Consider the following 19,849-nt stretch of genomic DNA (forward strand, 5'->3'; position numbering starts at 1 on the left):
CCCTGAAAAAGACATCAGGGATACCGCTCTGGATAGCACCAATTAACAATATCCTCTAATGTATGTGGTCCTCTTATTTAAAACAAGAAAAACATTACAATTCTCTAGTCAGAACTGACCAACCAATGGCAGTAAGTGCTGGTGGATAATGAGAGATGGGACAATCGATTCGCAGGTCCCCAGTTCATTGCAATTAAGTAGCGCGCAGTGTCAGACGCAGCCGGCGTGTGGTCACGTGTTCCCGCTACTTAAGGGAATGAATATTCACCTCTCTACACGCCTATGGGAGCGGAGAAAGGGGAATATTGATTTCTCTTAAGTAGCATGCACCCGTGATCGCCCAGTCACTGCAGGAAGCCAGCGGCAACAGCTGACACTGTGCGTGCTATTACAGAGAAAAGAATATTCACTGCCAGCGCAGTGAATATTCATTTCTCTTTAGTACTGGGTACAGGAGTTATCCGCAGCAGTCAGCTCCTGCCTCCTGCACCCGCTGTGGCTATCGCCTGTGCTGAAAAACTCTGCTTATACTGAAGTATATACGGTACGTTAAACTGGCAAAAAAAAGGGCAATGTCACTTTGTTATTATTATTATTCACTATTTTCCCAATACGGTAAAACTGACCTGGAAATATGATTCTCCAGGTCACTACGATTACCAAACATGTAGTTTTTTTTTTTTTTTTTATTGAAGTGCTGAAAAATCAGAAATTTGTAATAATAATAAAAAAAAAAAACTTTGTTGGTGTTGCCATTTTCCGAGATCCGTAACACTTACAATTTTAGGGATATATTGCTGTGTGATAGCTTAATCAAGACAAGCATGGGGGTCTTCAGCAGATTTAATCAGCCATGTGATGTGACGGAAAAGATGCGGGCTCTATGTGAAAGCCGGCATCAGAGGCAGGAACACGACATAAGACGTTAATTTAGGTCATATGTTGTGAAGGGATTAACTGACAGCATTCATCACTCCGCTTTTGATAGCATGGCAAGTCAGGGAATTCTCCCATTGATGCAAACTAAATCCCATCGATTCTCCTATGCTCCATGATAAGTAAAAGATATAATAATTTTGTATGTCCTATGTTGGGAAAGGATTACAAAGAATTAGACCTTGACTTACCCTTCCATACAAAGTGTGTAACAATGAATGCCCAGTTCTGTCTGCTACACAGCAGCAGCGATGAGCCTGCCCTCCTTTACCATACTTCAGGCTTTGCCCTCCAAAAGCACGTTGGTAGATCTTGCCTTGTTCTGTTCTGCTGAAAGGCATTCCATAGTTTTCAAGCTACCAAAATAGGGACAGACATTTTCTTCATTAATTATATACCTTATTTTTAAACAGATAAAGTTTATTATGAGATTACAGGATGAAGTACACATCATATTACATAGACAATCCTATGTAGTGTATCCCTAGGATAGAAGGGTATACAATGAAAATACTAAAATATATCCACTAATCATATGCACTACACAGACATCTACAATGAGAGCAGAGATGGAATCCAACAATAACACAAGAGAAAAAAATCAACTGCTTCTACTGTGTGTCTGTCTGATTCCACCAAGGGTAAGGGGAATCCAAGAAATGGGCCTAAGGTGACAGGGACAATCAGAAGGAAAGGCAAACCATGCAGTTAAAGGGTACTCAACCCATCTACCCTAGAGTTTCTTTTTAATCAAGTCAATTTTTTTTAAATTTTATAACAGTTACACATACACAAATAACATTCTCAACCAAAGGTGTTTAACCCCATCCCCCTCCTCCATACCCTGAACACCACCACCACCCCCAACATTTGTTATTCAGAATACCATATCATAGAGATACGACCATACAAAACAGAATAAATCAGGCCGGTCAAGACGAGACAAGTCGAAAGGCACACAGCTGATTGGCTTTGTAAACGCAACGTGTAGTGATTCTATAGCAATTGATACACATCTAACAAGATCCTATCGAGGCTGATCACTGGTTAACTCCAAGCCAGGGACCCCACAATTTATCAAAATATTTATTTCTATCCCTTTTGAGGTATATCCCTTTTTCCAATGATGAGGGAATCAACTTGATTAATAAACTGTATAGTAACAAGCTATGGCAAGTTTCCCAGTCTCAACAGAACACAGTTAATCTACATATCTCAGTATGCAGGTGAGGGGATTACTAGTCACCATGCACCCATTGGCTGATTCTATATGCCCCAAAACTGAGTGCAGACCGCGGGCATGACCATAACATGTGCAATATTCCTGCTTCCTGAGGGATGCACCTCAGGCATCCAGAAACATTTCTAAAACCTATTTTAAACATCATTTCAGGTGATTTATAGCATCTCCTGAAGTAGTAGTCTTGGTGACATTGAAACGCGTTGAAAAAAATAAAAACACCATTCTTTATCTTCTACCTGCCTGGATTGTACTTTTACAGGAGAGCGGAAGTTACCCACAAATTTTCCTAATCTAATACTATGATTTGGTCATCACTTTGACCTATGGATCCGCTGCAGCTGACAACTTGGATGTGTCTATATGTTTTAATATCCTGAAAGATCAGGTGAGTGCAAACAAATTAAAACCCTATTGGCGCTTTTTTTCTCCTGTAGTTTCTCTAATTCTTTTTAACCAACAGAGGGACTTTCTGAAGGATGACAAAGAGAAGGTCACCATAGACACTGGATATTACCCCCTTCGTAGCGCCCTCTGAGCAAATAGTGTCCAATACCACATCTCTCTAGTTTTAACATCTTTCACTTTACATTGGGCTCTATAGGCATGTTGGAGTTGAAAGATTTGGAAGAAGCAACTATCAAGTAGATGGAACTCTTTGCAGACAAAAGATTTGAGTCACTCATTGCTGACCACCTGGTGAACGTACTGTATACCCATAATCTTCCAGTTCCTGAACTCAGTTAGTTTGGCAAATTCTGAGAGTAAAGCCCCCGTTACACACTGCGATATCGCTAGCAATATCGCTGTAAAGTCACCGATTTTGTGACGTTGCAGCGATATTGCCAGCGATATCGCTGCATGTGATACTTACTTCTGACCGGCTCCCCCGCTGGTTATCGCTGATCGCGCGAGAAGCTCCTGGACCATTCCTCGTCGGTCACTTCCTGCTGGGCTTCCTGTGGCGCCGACGAGCGACGCGTGGAGCCGGGCGGGAGGACGCAGGATCGCCGCGTCTGACAGGTAAGTAGCGATCCCCGTCCCCAGCGATGTCGCTGGTGAGATCTGCCTGTGTGGCAGGTCACTAGCGACCACCTAGCGATGCACCAGCTATCCTGACCGCGTCATATCGCTGGTCGGGATCGCTGGTGCATCGCTAGGTGTAACGGTACCGTAAGTCATTACTCCAAAGAGGTGTGTACATTGATAAGTGTTCAACCGGCCTTAAGGGCCTTTCACACATAGCGAGATCACTAGCGATGTCGCTAAAGCGTCACCGATTTTGTGACGCAACAGCGATATCGCTAGCGATATCGCTTTGTGTGACACGTACCTGCGATCGGTCCCCCCGCTGGATATCGCTGATCGCGCTCGAATGTCCTGGGCCAGTTTTTCCTCATTGGCGTTCCGCTGGCGCCGACTAGCGACGCATGGACTCAGGCGGAAGTCATCATCATCGCTGCGGTGTGACAGGTAACAGACCGCCGACGGATCGCTTATTGCTGCTGCGTCGCTGGTGAGATCTCCCTGTTTGGCAGCTCACTAGCGACAATTTAGCGATGCACCAGCGATCCTGGCCTGGTGCATCGCTGAATGTAACGGGACCCTTAAGTGTTTGATTTTAAGCCAAACCTTGGAAATTAAGTCCAACGTAGGGTATACTGAGAGACCACCAATCCTGCCTGCCTCTAAACGTTCCACAAGGGGCCCCTGTCCCACAGTATTTTGAATAATTTTACAAACCGAACTGCCCGTGTCACTTTCTTTCCATCCCTTCATATGTTGGGATTGAGCCGCCAGAAAATATAACCATGCATTTGGCAGTGCCAGGCCACCATAGTCTTTTGGTCTCTGCAAAGTTTCTAGTCTTATTCAAGGAATGTCCTTTACGCCAGATCAAAACTCTGAAAAGCATGTTTATCTTATGGAATCTAGATACCGGGAGCCAAATGGGAGAATTTCTTTTGCACTTAATTTTGTCTAGAAGAAGCAGTTTATTTGGTTTTTCATAATCTCAAAGAGGAGATGATATTACCAACCCCAAGTATTTGAACTGGGAAACCAACTCTATTTGGGTATGCTGAATGTCTGAACTGTCTACCAGGCCATCTAAGAGTAATAGTAGATTTATCCCAGTTAATAGTCAGATCTGATAACCGCCCAAACTGTTTAAGTGTATCCATTACACTATTAAGGGATCTACCGAAGTCTCCCAGAAATAGCAGAATGTCATCCACATACAATGCAATCTTCTCTCCTACTTTCCCACATTGAACTCCTCTAACTTCAGAAGAATTCCTCACTACTGCCGCCAAGGGCTCTATTGCAATGGCAAACAACAATGGGGACAGAGGACACCCCCAGTCTTGTGCCTCTATATACTGTAATCTGAAGCTTTGTGACAGCTCACCGTTTGCTTTGATTTTAGCTGTAGGGGAGGAGTATAGCAACTGCACCCATGATATAAACGTGGCTCTGAACCACATTTTCTTCAACACCTCCCAGAGAAAATTCCACTCTATGCTACAGAAGGCCTTTGTTGCATCAATCAACAGCACCACTCTATGCCCAATGTTATATGGTGGGAGCTGCATATTCAAAAAGAGGCGGCACGAATTTATTGCTGTGGAATTGTTGGCCATAAAGACAGTTTGGTCTGGATGTACGGTATAACTTTAGGCATTATTCCTAACAGACTATTACCTAATGTTTTAGCCAACATTTTGATATCTACCGTCAATAGAGAAACAGGTCTATATGCTTCATGAAGAAAAGGATCTTTCCCTTTTTTAGGGACAATAGTAATAATTTTTTTAAACCCCAGGTTATTTTTATCTAGTATACTTTTCATGGCAGCCTCGGCATATACACATACTTTTCTTAAAGGGAATCTGTCACCACATTTGACCTATCTAAGCTATTAATATGGGCATACAGACGACAGACTGCTGAGGAGAACGATACCTGTGTATGCCTCATATCAATCAATCAAATCAAATTTATTATCGCCAAGTACATATTACATATATACAAGGAATTCTTTGTGGCAAAGAGGCAATATAATATATAACAGATACAACAAGTAACATCTAACAAGACAGATACAGTATATAGTCTACACATGACGATTTAATTGTTGAACAGAGAGTGGATAGAAGCTGTTCATATGGCGGTTGGTGCTGCATTTGGGGACTCTGAAGCGACGTCCTGAAGGGAGTAGTTGGAATGAGGAGTGTCCCGGGTGAGAGGGATCGGATGAAATTTTCAATGCGTGGGATCGAATACTCTTATCATAAAGATCCTGGATTTTAGGCAGGGGGGAACCTATAATTCTCTCTGCTGTTCTGAAAGTCCTTTGTAGCGGAGTTTGTCATGCGCAGTGGCTCCCCCATACCAGACTATCAGAGAGGAACAAATCACAGATCTGATGACAGCATTAAAGAAGATCAGCAGATTCTTAGACAAACCATATCTTTTCAGCTGACACAGGAAGAACATCCTCTGTTGTGCTTTTCTTATAACAGCATCCACGTTTTTCCCCCATTTAAGATCATGAGAGATGATAACACCAAGGAATTTGGTCTCTGTGACCCTAAGAACCACTTCGTCATGGATGTAGATTGGAAGTATCTCATGTTGATCTTTCCTAAAATCCACAACCATCTCAGCAGTTTTTTTAGTGTTGAGTACAAGATTATTGGCTTTACACCAGTCACATATTCTTTCCACTACACTCTGATACAAGTCTTCAGCATTTCCCCTGATGAGACCAATCAGTGTCATATCATCGGCAAATTTCAAGATTTTTACTCAGTCTGGTGAAGAGATGTAATCATTCGTATAGAGAGAAAACAGTAACGGGGACAAAACACACCCCTGAGGTGCCCCGATGTTTGTGACCAAGGTGTCAGAAGTGAATGGTCCAACTTTTACACTCTGTATTCCTGGCTGTCAGGAAGTTATAAATCCACAAGCATAAGTTGAGAGGGACTCCAAGAGCTACCATTTTCTTATGAAGTAAATTCGGATCAATGGTATTGAACGCTGAGCTAAAGTCCATGAAAAGAATCCGGACATAAGAGTGCAGTTCATCTGTATGATCCAAAATGTACTTCAGTGCCAGATTGACAGTGTCGTTTGCCGAACGATTCTCCTTATAGGCAAACTGAAGCGGGTCCCATAGCTTCTGCGTGAATTTTATCAAGTGGGACATCATAATTCTTTCGAAGACTTTCATAGCTACAGATGTGAGTGCTACTGGTCTATAGTCATTCAACTCAGAGGATCCCACTTTCTTGGGGACAGGGATAATTGTGGAATTTTTCCAACACTGAGGTACAACGCACTCTTTCAGTGACACATTGTATATATTTGTCAGTATAGGGGCAAGCTGGGTAGCACATACTTTCAGACACATTGGAGATACACCATCAGGGCCAGGTGCCTTTTTGACCTTAAGTCCCTTCAGGATGCGTATCACCTCTGCCTCGGAGATCACTACTTGGGTGTTGCACAATGAATGATCTTTATATGAACAGACTGAGGAGCTTAGAGATGAATAGCCACTGTGTGTAGAGCTTGCCTCAAATCTGCAGTAGAATTCATTTAACTCTGCTGCCAGACTTCTGCTGGGGTTCACTATAGTGGGGTGGCTTTTATAATTGGTGACCTCTCTTAATCCTCTCCATGCAGATCTAGTATCTTTTGATGAGAACCTTTCCTCCAGAATCTCTGCATACTCGTGTTTGGCTAACTTGATCTCTTTAGATAGCGAGTTCCTAAGTTTCTTGAATTCAGTAATATCGCCTGCTTTATAAGCCTCCTCTTTTCTCTTACGGATCAACCTGACTTTATTTGTAAACCACGGCTTGTTGTTTCCCCGAAAGTGGACAGATTTGGATGGAATAAACGTGTCTTCACAAAAACGGATATATGAGGACACTGCATCAGCCCATTCATCCAGACCCGAGCATGTTTCCTGGAATACCTCCCAGTCCGTGCATTCAAAGCATGCTTGTAGTTGCAATTTTGCCTCCTCAGACCATGTCTTCTTTGTATAAACTGTAGGTTTGGATGTTTTCAACCTTTGCCTGTAGGCTGGAATTAAATGAATTAGACAATGATCTGAAAAACCCACTGCTGCTCTCCTCACTGCCCTGTAGGCCCCTTTTATGACTGTATAGCAGTGATCAAGCGTATTGTTCTCTCTCGTGAAGCAGTTTATATGTTGAGTAAATTTGGGGAGATCCAGGTTGAGTTTTCCTTTGTTAAAGTCCCCCATTACGATCACAAATGCTTCTGGAGATCCTTTCTCCCATTCTGATATTTTGCAAGCTAATTCACCAATAGCAGCTTTAACAGATGCTTGAGGGGGAATATATACTGCAACCAGAACCATAGATGAAAACTCTCTTGGAGAGTAAAATGGTCTACAATTGAGTGCAAGGTACTCTAGATCTGGAGAGCAACCTTTTCCCAGTATGTTAACATCACAGCACCAGCTAGTGTTGATGTAGAGACATACCCCACCCCCCCCTTTGTTTACCTGAAGCTACATCAGATGCTATGTTGAGGATAATTCATCTTTTATCACTTAATATAAATGACCTCTTACTGGCTCTGAGGCGGATGGTGCCTGGAGATAACGCTGCCTCCAGAGCATGTTTTAGATGAAGCTGAGTTACCAGTGTGATATGTAATGGCCGCTCTCTGCTCTTCTGATCCTACTGCAGAGCTGTGCGTGACTATAACCGACTCATCTGCAGGTTCCTCTCAGCTCCAGCTTCCATTTCACAGGCAGACAGGGCTGCAATATTGTTATAGTACAGCAGCGCTCATGGAGCTGCAGAAAATGTGTTTGTAAGACAAATTTAATTTCTCCTGTTCTGTGTCAGTTACTTGTCTCACTGGTAACTGCTCCTTCATGTTAAATAAGCTCTGGAGTCAGAGTTATCTTCCAGGCACCATCTGCCCCATAACTTGGTTATGATCAAGCTAACAATACCCCATGGGATCAATTTCTGAGGCCAGACATGCAGAAATCAGTCAGGTAAGGTTCATAACAATGAATTTCATTAAAGGATACTGGCCAATTTTGATGTCTGATGCTATCCTGAGTTAAATTATGCCATCCACTCCCTCAATATCTCAAACACGCTCATGCACTACATGATCTGTTAGTTCGCAGTCACTATGTTCCACCACCATCATATTTCTTTATCTAGTTCACACGGTCCTAACTAGGATTGTTACCCCTGTGGATCCTATGGCACTTAACCACAAATTAACTGAGAATTTGTTTTTTTCAAATTTTCCTCCAGCTTAAAAACATACAAAATTGTCCTCTGTGTTAATTGTCAGTCAAGTGACATAGTATATTGGGCTATTTGTCCTTGTAAAATTATTTACATTGGCTTAACCTCATGTGAATTCAGGGTAAGACATTAAAAATGCAGCAAAAATTAATGAACCCTAAAATCTAGAGAAATTAAAAAATATTCCAAAACATTTTAAGGAACATCATATTTGTAACAGGCACTTTCCATGTTTAAGAGGCATTGATAAAGTTCTATTGGGCACCAGAGGAGGCAGTCTAAGGAAAATTTTAGCACAAAAATAAATTAAACCTAAAGCACTACATTTCTGTCAGCGTTTCATCATTCCTTTACATTTTTTACATTGCAGTTGGGGATTGTGGATACCAGTTTTCTATCAGTGCTTTATCAGCTGTATTAATAGATTATGATAATAACTGGTTTCATGTTGCCTTTGTAGGTATTAAAGGGAATCTGTCACCCCTTTTTTTCGTCTATCAGCTGCCGCATTGACATCAGGGGCTTATCGACAGCATTCTGTAATGCTGTAGATAAGCCCCCCGATATAACCTGAAAGATAAGAAAAACACGTTAGATTATACTCACCGGAGGGGGCGGTCCGGTCCGATGGGTGTCGTTGTCCGGTCCGGCGCCTCACATCTTCATGCGATGATGTCCTCTTCTTCCCTTCCTGTAGCAGGCGCACTGCTCTGCTCTGTTGAGGGCAGAGCAGAGTCCTGCATTGCGCAGGCGTCGGGAGAGATCTGGCGCCTGCGCATTGCAGTATTCTGCTCTGCCCTCAACAGGGCAGAGCAGTGCGCCTGCGCCACTACAGGAAGCACCGTCTCTCCAACATCTAGGCATTAAATAATTGCTCCCTCGGTTTCTAGGGTGCTGGCAGAAGGAGGGAAGAACAACTTCTTGATTCATTTTCGGAGTTAATACTACTTTGGGGAGGATCGCTGGGTCGAGCCTCAAGACCAGTCTGTCTATAAACACCTGTAAATATGGGTCTTGAATAGATAAGACTTGTAATTCCCCTATTCTTTTGGCCGATGTGATTGCTACCAGGAAAGCAGTTTTAAATGAGAGCCTATTGACATCCATATCATTTGCTGGTTCGTATGGGTATTTACAAAGTGCTTTTAGCACTAAGTTTAGGATTCAAGGTGCGACAGACTTGCCGAAGGCTTCAACCTCTGTATAGCTCTAGTTATCCAGGGGAGGGCAGATAGGGGAAAGTCGAAAAATACACTAAGGGCTGAGATCTGTTCCCTTAAAGTACTTGGTCTGAGACCCTTATTGAAACCTGCCTGCAGGAAATCAAGGATCTTGGGGATGTCCGGGAGAAATGTATCTACCGATGATTCTCTGCAATAAATGCAGAAGCGCTTCAAGATTTTATTATAGATAGCAGAGGTTACTGATTTTCTGCTTGCTAGAAGGGTAGATATTACTTTGTCGGACAATCCCCTTCACTTCAGGATCTGCCTCTCAGAATCCATGCTGAGAGTTGAAGACTATCCGGATTAAGGTGGTGAACTGGGCCCTGGTGGAAAAGGTCTTTTCTCCTTGAAAGGAGGATGGGTTCTTCTTCTGCCATTTTCCTCAGCAGAGGTAACCAACTCCTCTTCGGCCACAAGGGCACCACTAAAACAATCTTTACCCTATCCTCTTGCACTTTTCTGAGCACCCTCGGAACCAGAGGAATAGGGGAAATTCATAGAACAGCCCCTCTCCCCATCGTTGGGACAGAGCGTCGACTCCTGCTGAACTGTCTAGGAGGTATAGGGAGAAAAATCTTCTGACCTTTGCATTCTGTCTAGCTGCGAACAGATCCGCTCGTGGCACCCCCCAGCGTTGACAGTACACTGAACACTTCCTTGTTCAGCTCCCACTCTGTGGGTGATAACCAGGGCTGTGGAGTCGGAGTCGGTGCTCATTTTGGTGGAGTCGGAGTCGGTATAAAATGGACCGACTCAGACTCCTAAAATATATAATAAATTGGGTACAGTAATTCAATGCAGAATGTGCTGAATATTTTTTCATAGGAATTTGGGAAAGTTATGAAATGTCCTATAAATGGCTGTTCTAGTCCTGATCTAAGGCTACATTCACACACAGCATTTTTCCTGCGTTTTTTGAGGATACGTTTTTCAGCTGCAAAAGCAGATCAGCTTTTTAAAAAACCGCATCACCTGAAAGGTTTTAGAGCTCATAGATAATGTTTTCAATAGCAAAAGCAGATTAGAAATCTGCTCTATCCATCCATTTATCGATATCTGTCTATCCATATCTTATCTGTACCAAAAAGAATGAAAGCCGGGTAGCACACAGACTAAAGCTCCCGTCACACATAGCGATCTCGCTAGCGAGATCGCTGCTGAGTCACAAGTTTTGTGACGCAACAGCGATCTCACCAGCGAGATCACTGTGTGTGACACTGGCCAGCGACCGGCCCCCCCTGCCTGTTATCGCTGATCGTCCTGAAATGGCCAGGACATTTTTTTGATCGCTGGTCTCCCGCTGGCCAGCACGCATCGCTGCGTGTGACAGGCGGGAGACCAGCGATCAGCACGCTGGTTACTAAGGTAAACGCAGGGTTTCTAAGCAGCGCGTGGTGCTTAGAAACCCGATGTGTACCTTAGTTACCAGTGTGCTGATGCAGGGAGCTAGTAACCAAGGTACATATCGGGTTTCTAAGTGACCCGCGCTGCATAGAAACCCAGTGTGTACCTTAGTTATCAGCTCCCTGCATCAGCGCGCTGGTAACTAACGTACACAGCGACACGCCCGCTGGTGAAGCTGCCCGTTTGCAGCTCACCAGCAATCATGTAGCGACACACCAGCTATCCTGAAAAGTTAATATCGTTGTCGGGATCGCTGGTGAGTCGCTGTGTGTGACGGGGCTCTAACACTCCTTTATTTTTAGCACCAGTCAGGTACACCTCATAGCTGCCCAAAAGGATGCCCAGTAACACATCAACATCAATTGATAGTTGGAATAAATAGACTGCATTCATCACCACAACTTCTTAAGGTGCTGGCTTTATTTTCAAGTGTAGGGGTGTGCAGTATGAGGTTCTGAAGCAGCTGAGGTGTGCAGTATGAGGTTCTGCGGAACAGTAGGAGGCTCTGCCCCCCCCTAGGTTTGATCCTGGCTACACCCATGGTGTGAATGTAGCCTGAGGATCTAGGCTTTGTCTTAGCTGAGATAAGTCATAGTGATAGATATATATATTATACACACACATACATATAATATGTGTGTGTGTGTGTGTGTATTACACATATATACATATGTACACAGTACAGACCAAAAGTTTGGACACACCTCATTCAAAGACTTTTCTTTAGTTTCATGACTATGAAAATTGTAGATTCACTGTGAAGGCATGCATCAAAACTATGAATTAACACATGTGGAATTATATAAATTACCAAAAAAGTATGAAACAACTGAAAATACTGCATGTCTTATATTCTAGGTTCTTCAAAGTAGCCACCTTTTGCTTTGATTACTGCTTTGCACACTCCTGGCATTCTCTTGCTGAGCTTCAAGAGGTAGTCACCGGAAAAGGTTTTCACTTCACAGGTGGGCCCTGTCAGGTTTAATAAGTGGGATTTCTTGCCTTATAAATGGGGTTGGGACCATCAGTTGTGTTGTGCAGAAGTCTGGTGGATACACAGATGATAGTCCTACTGAATAGACTGTTAGAATTTGTATTATGGCAAGAAAAAAACAGCTAAGTAAAGAAAAATCAGTGGCCATCATTACTTTAAGAAATGAAGGTCAGTCAGTCCGAAAAATTGGGAAAACTTTGAAAGTGTCCCCAAGTGCAGTGGCAAAAACCATCAAGCGCTACAAAGAAACTGGCTCACATGAGGACCGCCCCAGGAAAGGAAGACCAAGAGTCACCCCTGCTGCAGAGGATAAGTTCATCCAAGTCACCAGCCTCAGAAATCGCAGGTTAACAGCGGCTCAGATTAGAGACCAGGTCAATGCCACACAGAGTTCTAGCAGGAGACGCATCTCTACAACAACTATTAAGAGGAGACTTTGTGCAGCAGGCCTTCATGGTAAAATAGCTGCTAGGAAACCACTGCTAAGGACAGGCAACAAGCAGAAGAGACTTGTTTGGGCTAAAGAACACAAGGAATGGACATTAGACTAGTGGAAATCTGTGCTTTGGTCTGATGAGTCCAAATTTGAGATCTTTGGTTCCAACCATAGTGTCTTTGTGCGACGCAGAAAAGGTGAACGGATGGACTCTACATGCCTGGTTCCCACAGTGAAGCATGGAGGAGGAGGTGTGATGGTGTGGGGGTGCTTTGCTAGTGACACTGTTGGGGCTTTATTCAAAATTGAAGGCATACTGAACCAGCATGGCTACCACAGTATCTTGCAGCAGCATGCTATTCCATCCGGTTTGCGTTTAGTTGGACCATCATTTATTTTTCAACAGGACAATGACCCCAAACACACTTCCAGGCTGTGAAAGGGCTATTTGACCAAGAAGGAGAGTGATGTGGTGCTACTCCAGATGACCTGCCCTTCACAGTCACCAGACCTGAACCCAATTGAGATTGTTTGGTGTGAGAGGGACCGCAGAGTGAAGGCAAAAGGGCCAACAAGTGCTAAGCATCTCTGGGAACTCCTTCAAGGCTGTTGGAAGACCATATTCCAGTAATTACCTCTTGAAGCTCAGCAAGAGAATGCCAAGAGTGTGCAAAGCAGTAATCAAAGCAAAAGGTGGCTTTTTTGAAGAACCTAGAATATAAGACATATTTTCAGTTGATTCACACTTTTTTGTTAATTATATAATTCCACGTGTTAATTCATAGTTTTGATGCCTTCAGAGTGAATCTCCAATTTTCATAGTCATGAAAATAAAGAAAACTCTTTGAATAAGAAGGTGTGTCCAAACTTTTGGCCTGTACTGTATATATGTAATCAATATTATATATAGTGTATTACATATTTACAATTTATTACAGTTTTTTGTGTTCTAAAGTTGTATTCCAATAAATATATATTATGTGCTATCTAAATATCTTGACTATTGTATCATAAAAATGATTCAATGTCTGATGTTCACATTATACTACAATAAATGTTTCACTTAAATATAAGCAATATATGTGGGAGTCGGAGAGTCGGTGTAAGGGAAATTGAGGAGTCGGAGTCGCAGGTTTGGCTTACCGACTCCACAGCCCTGGTGAGAACTTCTGCCTCCTCAGGAAGTTTGCCACCTGGTTCCTGGATCCTCCCAGGTGTACTGCAGAGACGGATAAAACCATGCTTTCTGCCCATCTGAAGATCTTCTTGGCTAGACGTTGCAGTGAAGGATGTTTTGGTCCCCCTTGATGACGTAGGAATGCCACCGCTGCCATGTTGTCAGACAGTATCTTTATATGTCTGCCTTTAACCATTGACTGGACCTGAAGTAGTACCTTCCATACTGCATAAAGTTCCCTGAAGTTCGAAGACCTGGATCTCATCTCTGGACTCTATCCTCCATGGAAATATTTTCCTTCCACATGGCCGCTCCAGCCTAGCTGACTTGCGTCAATGGTGTCCATGATGCACGGGGAGAGAATCCAATGAAATCTCACTTGGAGGTTTTCCGGAGTGGTCCACCAATGTAGAGATTCCCTCACCGGGAGATAGAGGCATCACCATGTCCAGAGACAGTTGACGTCTGTCCCAGGCATGTAGAACCACACCCTGGAGCTCTTGAGAGTGGAAATGACTCCACCGTACGCAGTGAATACAATATGTCATTAGTCCCAGGATTTTCATTGCTTTTCTGATAGAGCAGCGGCTTCCAGTAAATTGGCGGATTCTCTCCAGCATGGCACCCAGTTTCTCTTCTGGTAAGACAGATGCTCTTAGATAGGAGTCTAGCAAGATCACAGGAACTTCTTTCTGGACTCTCGAACAAGGTCTGACTTCTCCCAATTTATGACCCTTCCCATCCTCTAAAGCGTGGAAATCGAGGTCTGGCAGTGTTCCCTGAGCTGTTCCTCGGAGCTGGCTATGATTAAGAAGTTGGCTACATAGGGGACTATGATGATGTCCCGTTGTTAGGGGCTTGTGGAACGCACCAAATAAGATGGTATAAAGTGCGTTCACAGCCCAGGGTCCACCATGCAGAGATGGTAAACTGCTGCTCGGTAATGGCGGAGAACTAAGTGAACACTGGTGGGATATCCGCTGACCCGGTGTGCACAGGAGTGAACTCTGTTACCTCACAGAGCTGCTGAAACAACTGCCGGAGCCTGTTATACTCACAGAGCTCGGCTGGGCGAGCACTAGCTAATGGTCACAGAACTCTGCCCCAGAGACACAGGGTTAGAGTCCCTCTAGACCACTAGCGCGCAGAGCGCTGCAGTTGCAGTGCCAGCAAGAGAACAGACTAATGTTAATTGCACCGAGTGCGCACTGCACTGCTCCAGCGGACGCCACTAACCACCCAGAGCAGGGAGGAAAGCGCTTATCTAGCGCACGTCGCCGCTGTATGGAACGCTTTTGCTCGTGCGGTGCAGAGGAGCCTTGTGCTGGATGGCACTATATGACGCTAACGCTCGCATGGAGAACGGGATGCTCTGTGGCACATAGACTATGCCACTACTGGCGCTGACTGACTCCGTAACCCCTATACCATACACAACCAAAGGGAGGGGATCATAATGAGTCAGTCACCAGTCTCATGCATCCATCATCACACACACAACTACCCATAAGAGTCTATACTAGCGCATGGCCGAGCGGCCATGAGACTTTTATAGCGGTGTCCTTCCGGGACCTTCCCAGTGGACCAATCGGAGCAGGAACGGGACCTGCGCATGTGACCTCCGGCCTCCTATGAGAGGTCGTCCCACGGGCATGCTCAGTAGGCAAAAGGCAGGACTTAGTCCCAGGAGCATCTTCTTGTGGCTGACTCAAGCATGGTGTTATAGCAGAGCTTGAAGGAGCAACCAGATGCCTAGCATTAGCCTGGGCAAGACGCCGGGACCGACGTCTCTGCTGAGCAGGAATCTCTGCGGCTGCAGAGGAATGGGAGACCACAGAGGACATGGCTCGAGATTCCCCCCGTGTAGTGGGGGAAACTCAAAGCCTAACACCCGTTTCCTTAGGTAGGTGACTAACTCGACCACAAGCTTGGTGAATACTCTGGATGCTGAAACTAGGCGAAAGGGAAGACATCGGAACTGGTAGTGCCAGACCCTCCCCTGGACCCTCAGAGCAAACCTTAGGAATCTCTAGTATGAAGCGTGGACAGAAACGTGATAGTACGCGTTTTTTAAATATCTAGGGTACACATCACCGCATTCTTGTCTATAAGAGGAATCGTAGCTCTAATGGATTCTATCTTGAACTTCTTAATCAACGACGCTGCAGGAAAGAAAAGCGCAATAGGGTCTAATCCAATGGACATTTGAAGATGAACAATAAATTGTACTCGCCTATTGTTTCCAAAATTATAGCATGAGAAAACTCATTAGAATTTACCAGCTGCCGCAGATCCACTTAGTCAAACTAGTGACCGAATCAGGATATTCAGTTTGTGAATTTTGTGGATATCATCCGCGCTGCTGAATGTTTATTCTCAACGTGTTTCAAAGTCACTAGGACTTCTTCCTCAGGAGATGCCATCATGTTTTTTTAAATCTAGGGTACACATCACCACATTCCTGTCAATAAGAGGAATCGTAGATCTGATGGATTCCATCTTGAACTTCTTGTATTTTATCCATTAGTTCAGGGGCTTCAGATTTATTATTGTCCTGCCCTCTCCCGAAGGTTTCTTTACTGAGAAGAGACTGGAGTAATGGCTCCTGCATTTTTCCTCTTCGGGGAACGGGACTACCACTACAAATTCTTAGTAGGTCCTAGACATCTGTCCACATGGGGGAAGCGGCAGACTGAAGGCGGAGGTTTTTATTATGAACCTTTCTGGGGGCAGAAGGGTGAACTTTATTTTGTAGCCGCAGGAAACTCTCTCTAAAATCCACAGATTTTCTGAGATCTCCCACCACGCCCACAGGAACCGCCCTAGCCGTGCCCCCCTCTCATGGCATCACTTTCTACCTGAGCCTGAACCAAAAATTGAGTTCATACCCCTACCTCCCTTGGGGTAGCTCCATCTGTCCATTTTAACCTTCCCTTTATAGCCTGACTTCTGGCTAGGTTGGGGCCTACGAAAGGGCTGATATTTCTTTGGTTTGTCCTCAGGGGAAAAACCCTTTCTTTTTGTCTGATGCCTTCTCCAGAATATCATCTAGAACAGGCCCAAACACTTTATTGTCCAAGAAGGGAAAGGAACAGAGGTTATTTTTGAATCGAGTGTCCCCGACCAAGTATAAAACCAGATAGCCCTTCGGACAAAGACCCATTTCTGGCTGCGAATCGTACAGATTCTGCAGACGCGTCAGCAATGAATCCGGGCACCAGTTTCAGCAAGGGAAGAGCTTTTAGGATGGTGTCCCTGGGAGTCTTAGATCTCAAATGTTCCTCTTAAGTCGTCGACCCATAAGTGCATGGATCGAGCCACCGAGGTTGCCACGATGTTCGCCCGGATTATGGCTGCTGAGGTTTCCCAGGTTCTCTTTAGGAGGCCATCCTCCTTCCAGTCCATGGGTTCTTTCAAGCTGGAGGAATCTTCAAAAGACTGGTTATCCCGAGAGACTTTAAACTTCACCTGCCCTTTAAGCCAGAAGACGTCAAAGTCTGGGAAGATATCCCCAAGATAGACGTTCCGGTAGACAAAGTGACGAAGAGAACTTAAATCCCGTTTTTCTGCACCCTCCCATTCCTCCATGATCATAGAACGAATGTGGCTGTTGACCGGTAATACTCTTTCTCTGGGATTGTAACCCCCCAAAAACATCTCGTTCTGTACGGAGAGGGGTTTTGGGGTTTCCGCCACCTGCATGGCATGTCGTACAGCACGGAGGAGTTCATCAGTGTCCTCGGAGGAAAAGAGACATCTCTTCCCCCCCCTCTGTTGTGTCAGTTAAAACGTCCCCTTCTTTCTGGTCAGATTCATCTGGCATCTCATCTTCAGAGGACCCTTCTATCTCCCTTGGTCTTTTAAGGGACTCTCCCTGGGATTCGGATTGTGAGGCATGAGAATATACAATCCCAGAAATTGAGGTCTGGACCTCCTCTCAGATTATGGACCTCATGTCCAACAGCAAAGCAGTCTGTTCCTCTCTGATGATTCTTGAAGTGCAGGGTTCACATAGGTGCTTCTGACAGGTATCTGGTAGTTTGACGTTACAGATAGCACATCTCCTACACTTCCCTGACTTCTTGATATACTTCTTTGGAGTTGTCGAGACAGGTGTCCCCCCCCCCCCCCCCCCCCCCAGAATACACAGAGTACATGCCATGTGTTTCTATGTGTAGGGTAAGGGCTTAAAGTGAGTGTCACTTTGCAAGCTTATTCACATGCCCCTGGCTCTGTTCCAAGCCAATGTCAGCCTTAGCAGAATCCCCCATGACCTAAGCTTACAGTAAGGCAGCCTACACACATTCCGGGACATTATTTATACGATACCTATACATCAGACTTCTCTGCTAATGTCCTCGCCGGATCCTCTTTTTGCATTCCACCATGGAACACACGCTGGCCGTGACCCAGAAGTGCTCTGCCTGACCTGCAGAGATGAGGTCGCCGGAAGCGCACCTGCATGGCTTGCAGCGTGCCGGAGGCAGACGTCCGAGCAGAGAGCCCCCAGGCAGGGGGAAGCAGCTTGAAACTCAGGAGCAGCACTTCACTGAGGTAGGCTGAGGGAACCCCCATCAAAGGGCGTCAGCCGCAGACCTCTTGCTGGCAGGAATGGAAAGATTGGGCCCCCGATCCACGCTGATCTGCCCGGTGCAACCAGGGATAGGAGCTTCCTCTCTTCGTTCCTATCCTCATTGGGACAGGAAAAAACACTGAGCGGTGGAGATGGGAGGGTCCTTTAAACCTCTCTTTGCTTTCTGTCCCAGTGAGGATAAGAAGGACGTCCTCCATGGTACTGTCAGGATGGTGAACTGGAAATGGGCCTGTTTACGCATGAAAGAGTTGAAGGAAACTGAAGAGTAAATTATTCAGAATAGTAAGCTCATCCTTCAGGCCCTGGAATGATTTAAAGACACAACCGCATAGTCCTGACCCTGATAGACCAAACCAGCCTTCTCCCATAAAGGCCCCCCAAATATATACTTTAAATACAAATGTGGTCTAGACCCACAAGTTCTGGATGTGAAGCAATATCAGGGATGTATGGTAAAATTTAATTTAATTATGTTTAAGTAGAATATCAAAGTAGTGATCTACCTGGGAACTGGGTGACACGACCTGTACTACCCTTGAGTCCCTCAACCTTCACCAGATAACTCAATTTAGATACCATGACTGGTCGGCGCTGTAACCCTGATACTTTGCTTTTTGGGGTATCCTCGGGAAGACTGACATACTACGGTTTGTTTCTCAGCCTCAAACACTTTTTGATTTGCTATTAAATTCCCATTTATTTCTATTTGTACTAAAACCACTAAGTATGGATTTGCAAGGTATACTTTTATGCCAGCTGCATATATATGCATTTAATCTTATACATAAGGACTTTATCCATGTAATCATGCATTTCATTAAAGCAATTGCTAATATACTTTATACTTCATATTTCATGACTGCATTTTTCCCATTATGTTGTACCTACAGTTTACACTTTACATATACATTCATGGGGTATAGATCTTTTTACCTAGACACAATACAGGATGTTTCCATTATAAACTTCTTCATATACAGTCACCGCTCATTTTTTTACACCAAATACATTATGTATGCCTATTTACTCTGTTGATGCTGCCTCTCTCCTGTAATTAATTCATTTTTATTTTTTATTTGTGTGAAAATACATTTGAGAACTGGATATATACATTAATGGAGGACTAAAGACAGCTCATGGTGACATTGCTAGTAGGGATATACCTTTCCATCTTTTGCCTATACATCTTGCACCACTCCTATTTCCTCTTTGGGTGCACACAGAACAAGGCCACTTCAGGTTTCATTACAGTAAAGTTGCAGATGTGCCACACACTTCCCATCTGCACTGCAAACTGTAAAAATCCACAGCATATTTTGACACACCGTAGTTTTCAAATCCGCTGCGCCTGTCATTTTCAGCTGTGGAAAATGTGCTGCTTTTCAGATGTGAGTAAACATACCCTTTTCTCCATATCTTCAGTACAAGACATAATTTCATATGCAATTCCACCTCATGTCTGTATCATATAAGGTCGCTTTGTCATGTATAAACAAAAGAAGAGGACGAGAATTCTGTGGACCAGTAC

At 44.3% G+C, this 19,849-nt stretch overlaps 1 protein-coding gene across 1 annotated transcript in view; it reads right to left on the bottom strand.

Moving 5' to 3' along the window:
* Positions 1 to 19,849, bottom strand: part of SDHA (succinate dehydrogenase complex flavoprotein subunit A) — a 114,805-nt gene that overhangs the window by 62,070 nt on the left and 32,886 nt on the right. Inside the window, exon 5 of the mRNA XM_073587714.1 lies at positions 1,128 to 1,292. Within this exon, the coding sequence (XP_073443815.1) occupies positions 1,128 to 1,292 (165 nt within the window). The remainder of the gene's footprint in view (positions 1 to 1,127; positions 1,293 to 19,849) is intronic.

The sequence above is a fragment of the Dendrobates tinctorius genome, unplaced genomic scaffold, assembly GCF_039654945.1.
Source record: "Dendrobates tinctorius isolate UK_male_01 unplaced genomic scaffold, ASM3965494v1 ptg000102l, whole genome shotgun sequence".
Taxonomy (NCBI): domain Eukaryota; kingdom Metazoa; phylum Chordata; class Amphibia; order Anura; family Dendrobatidae; genus Dendrobates; species Dendrobates tinctorius.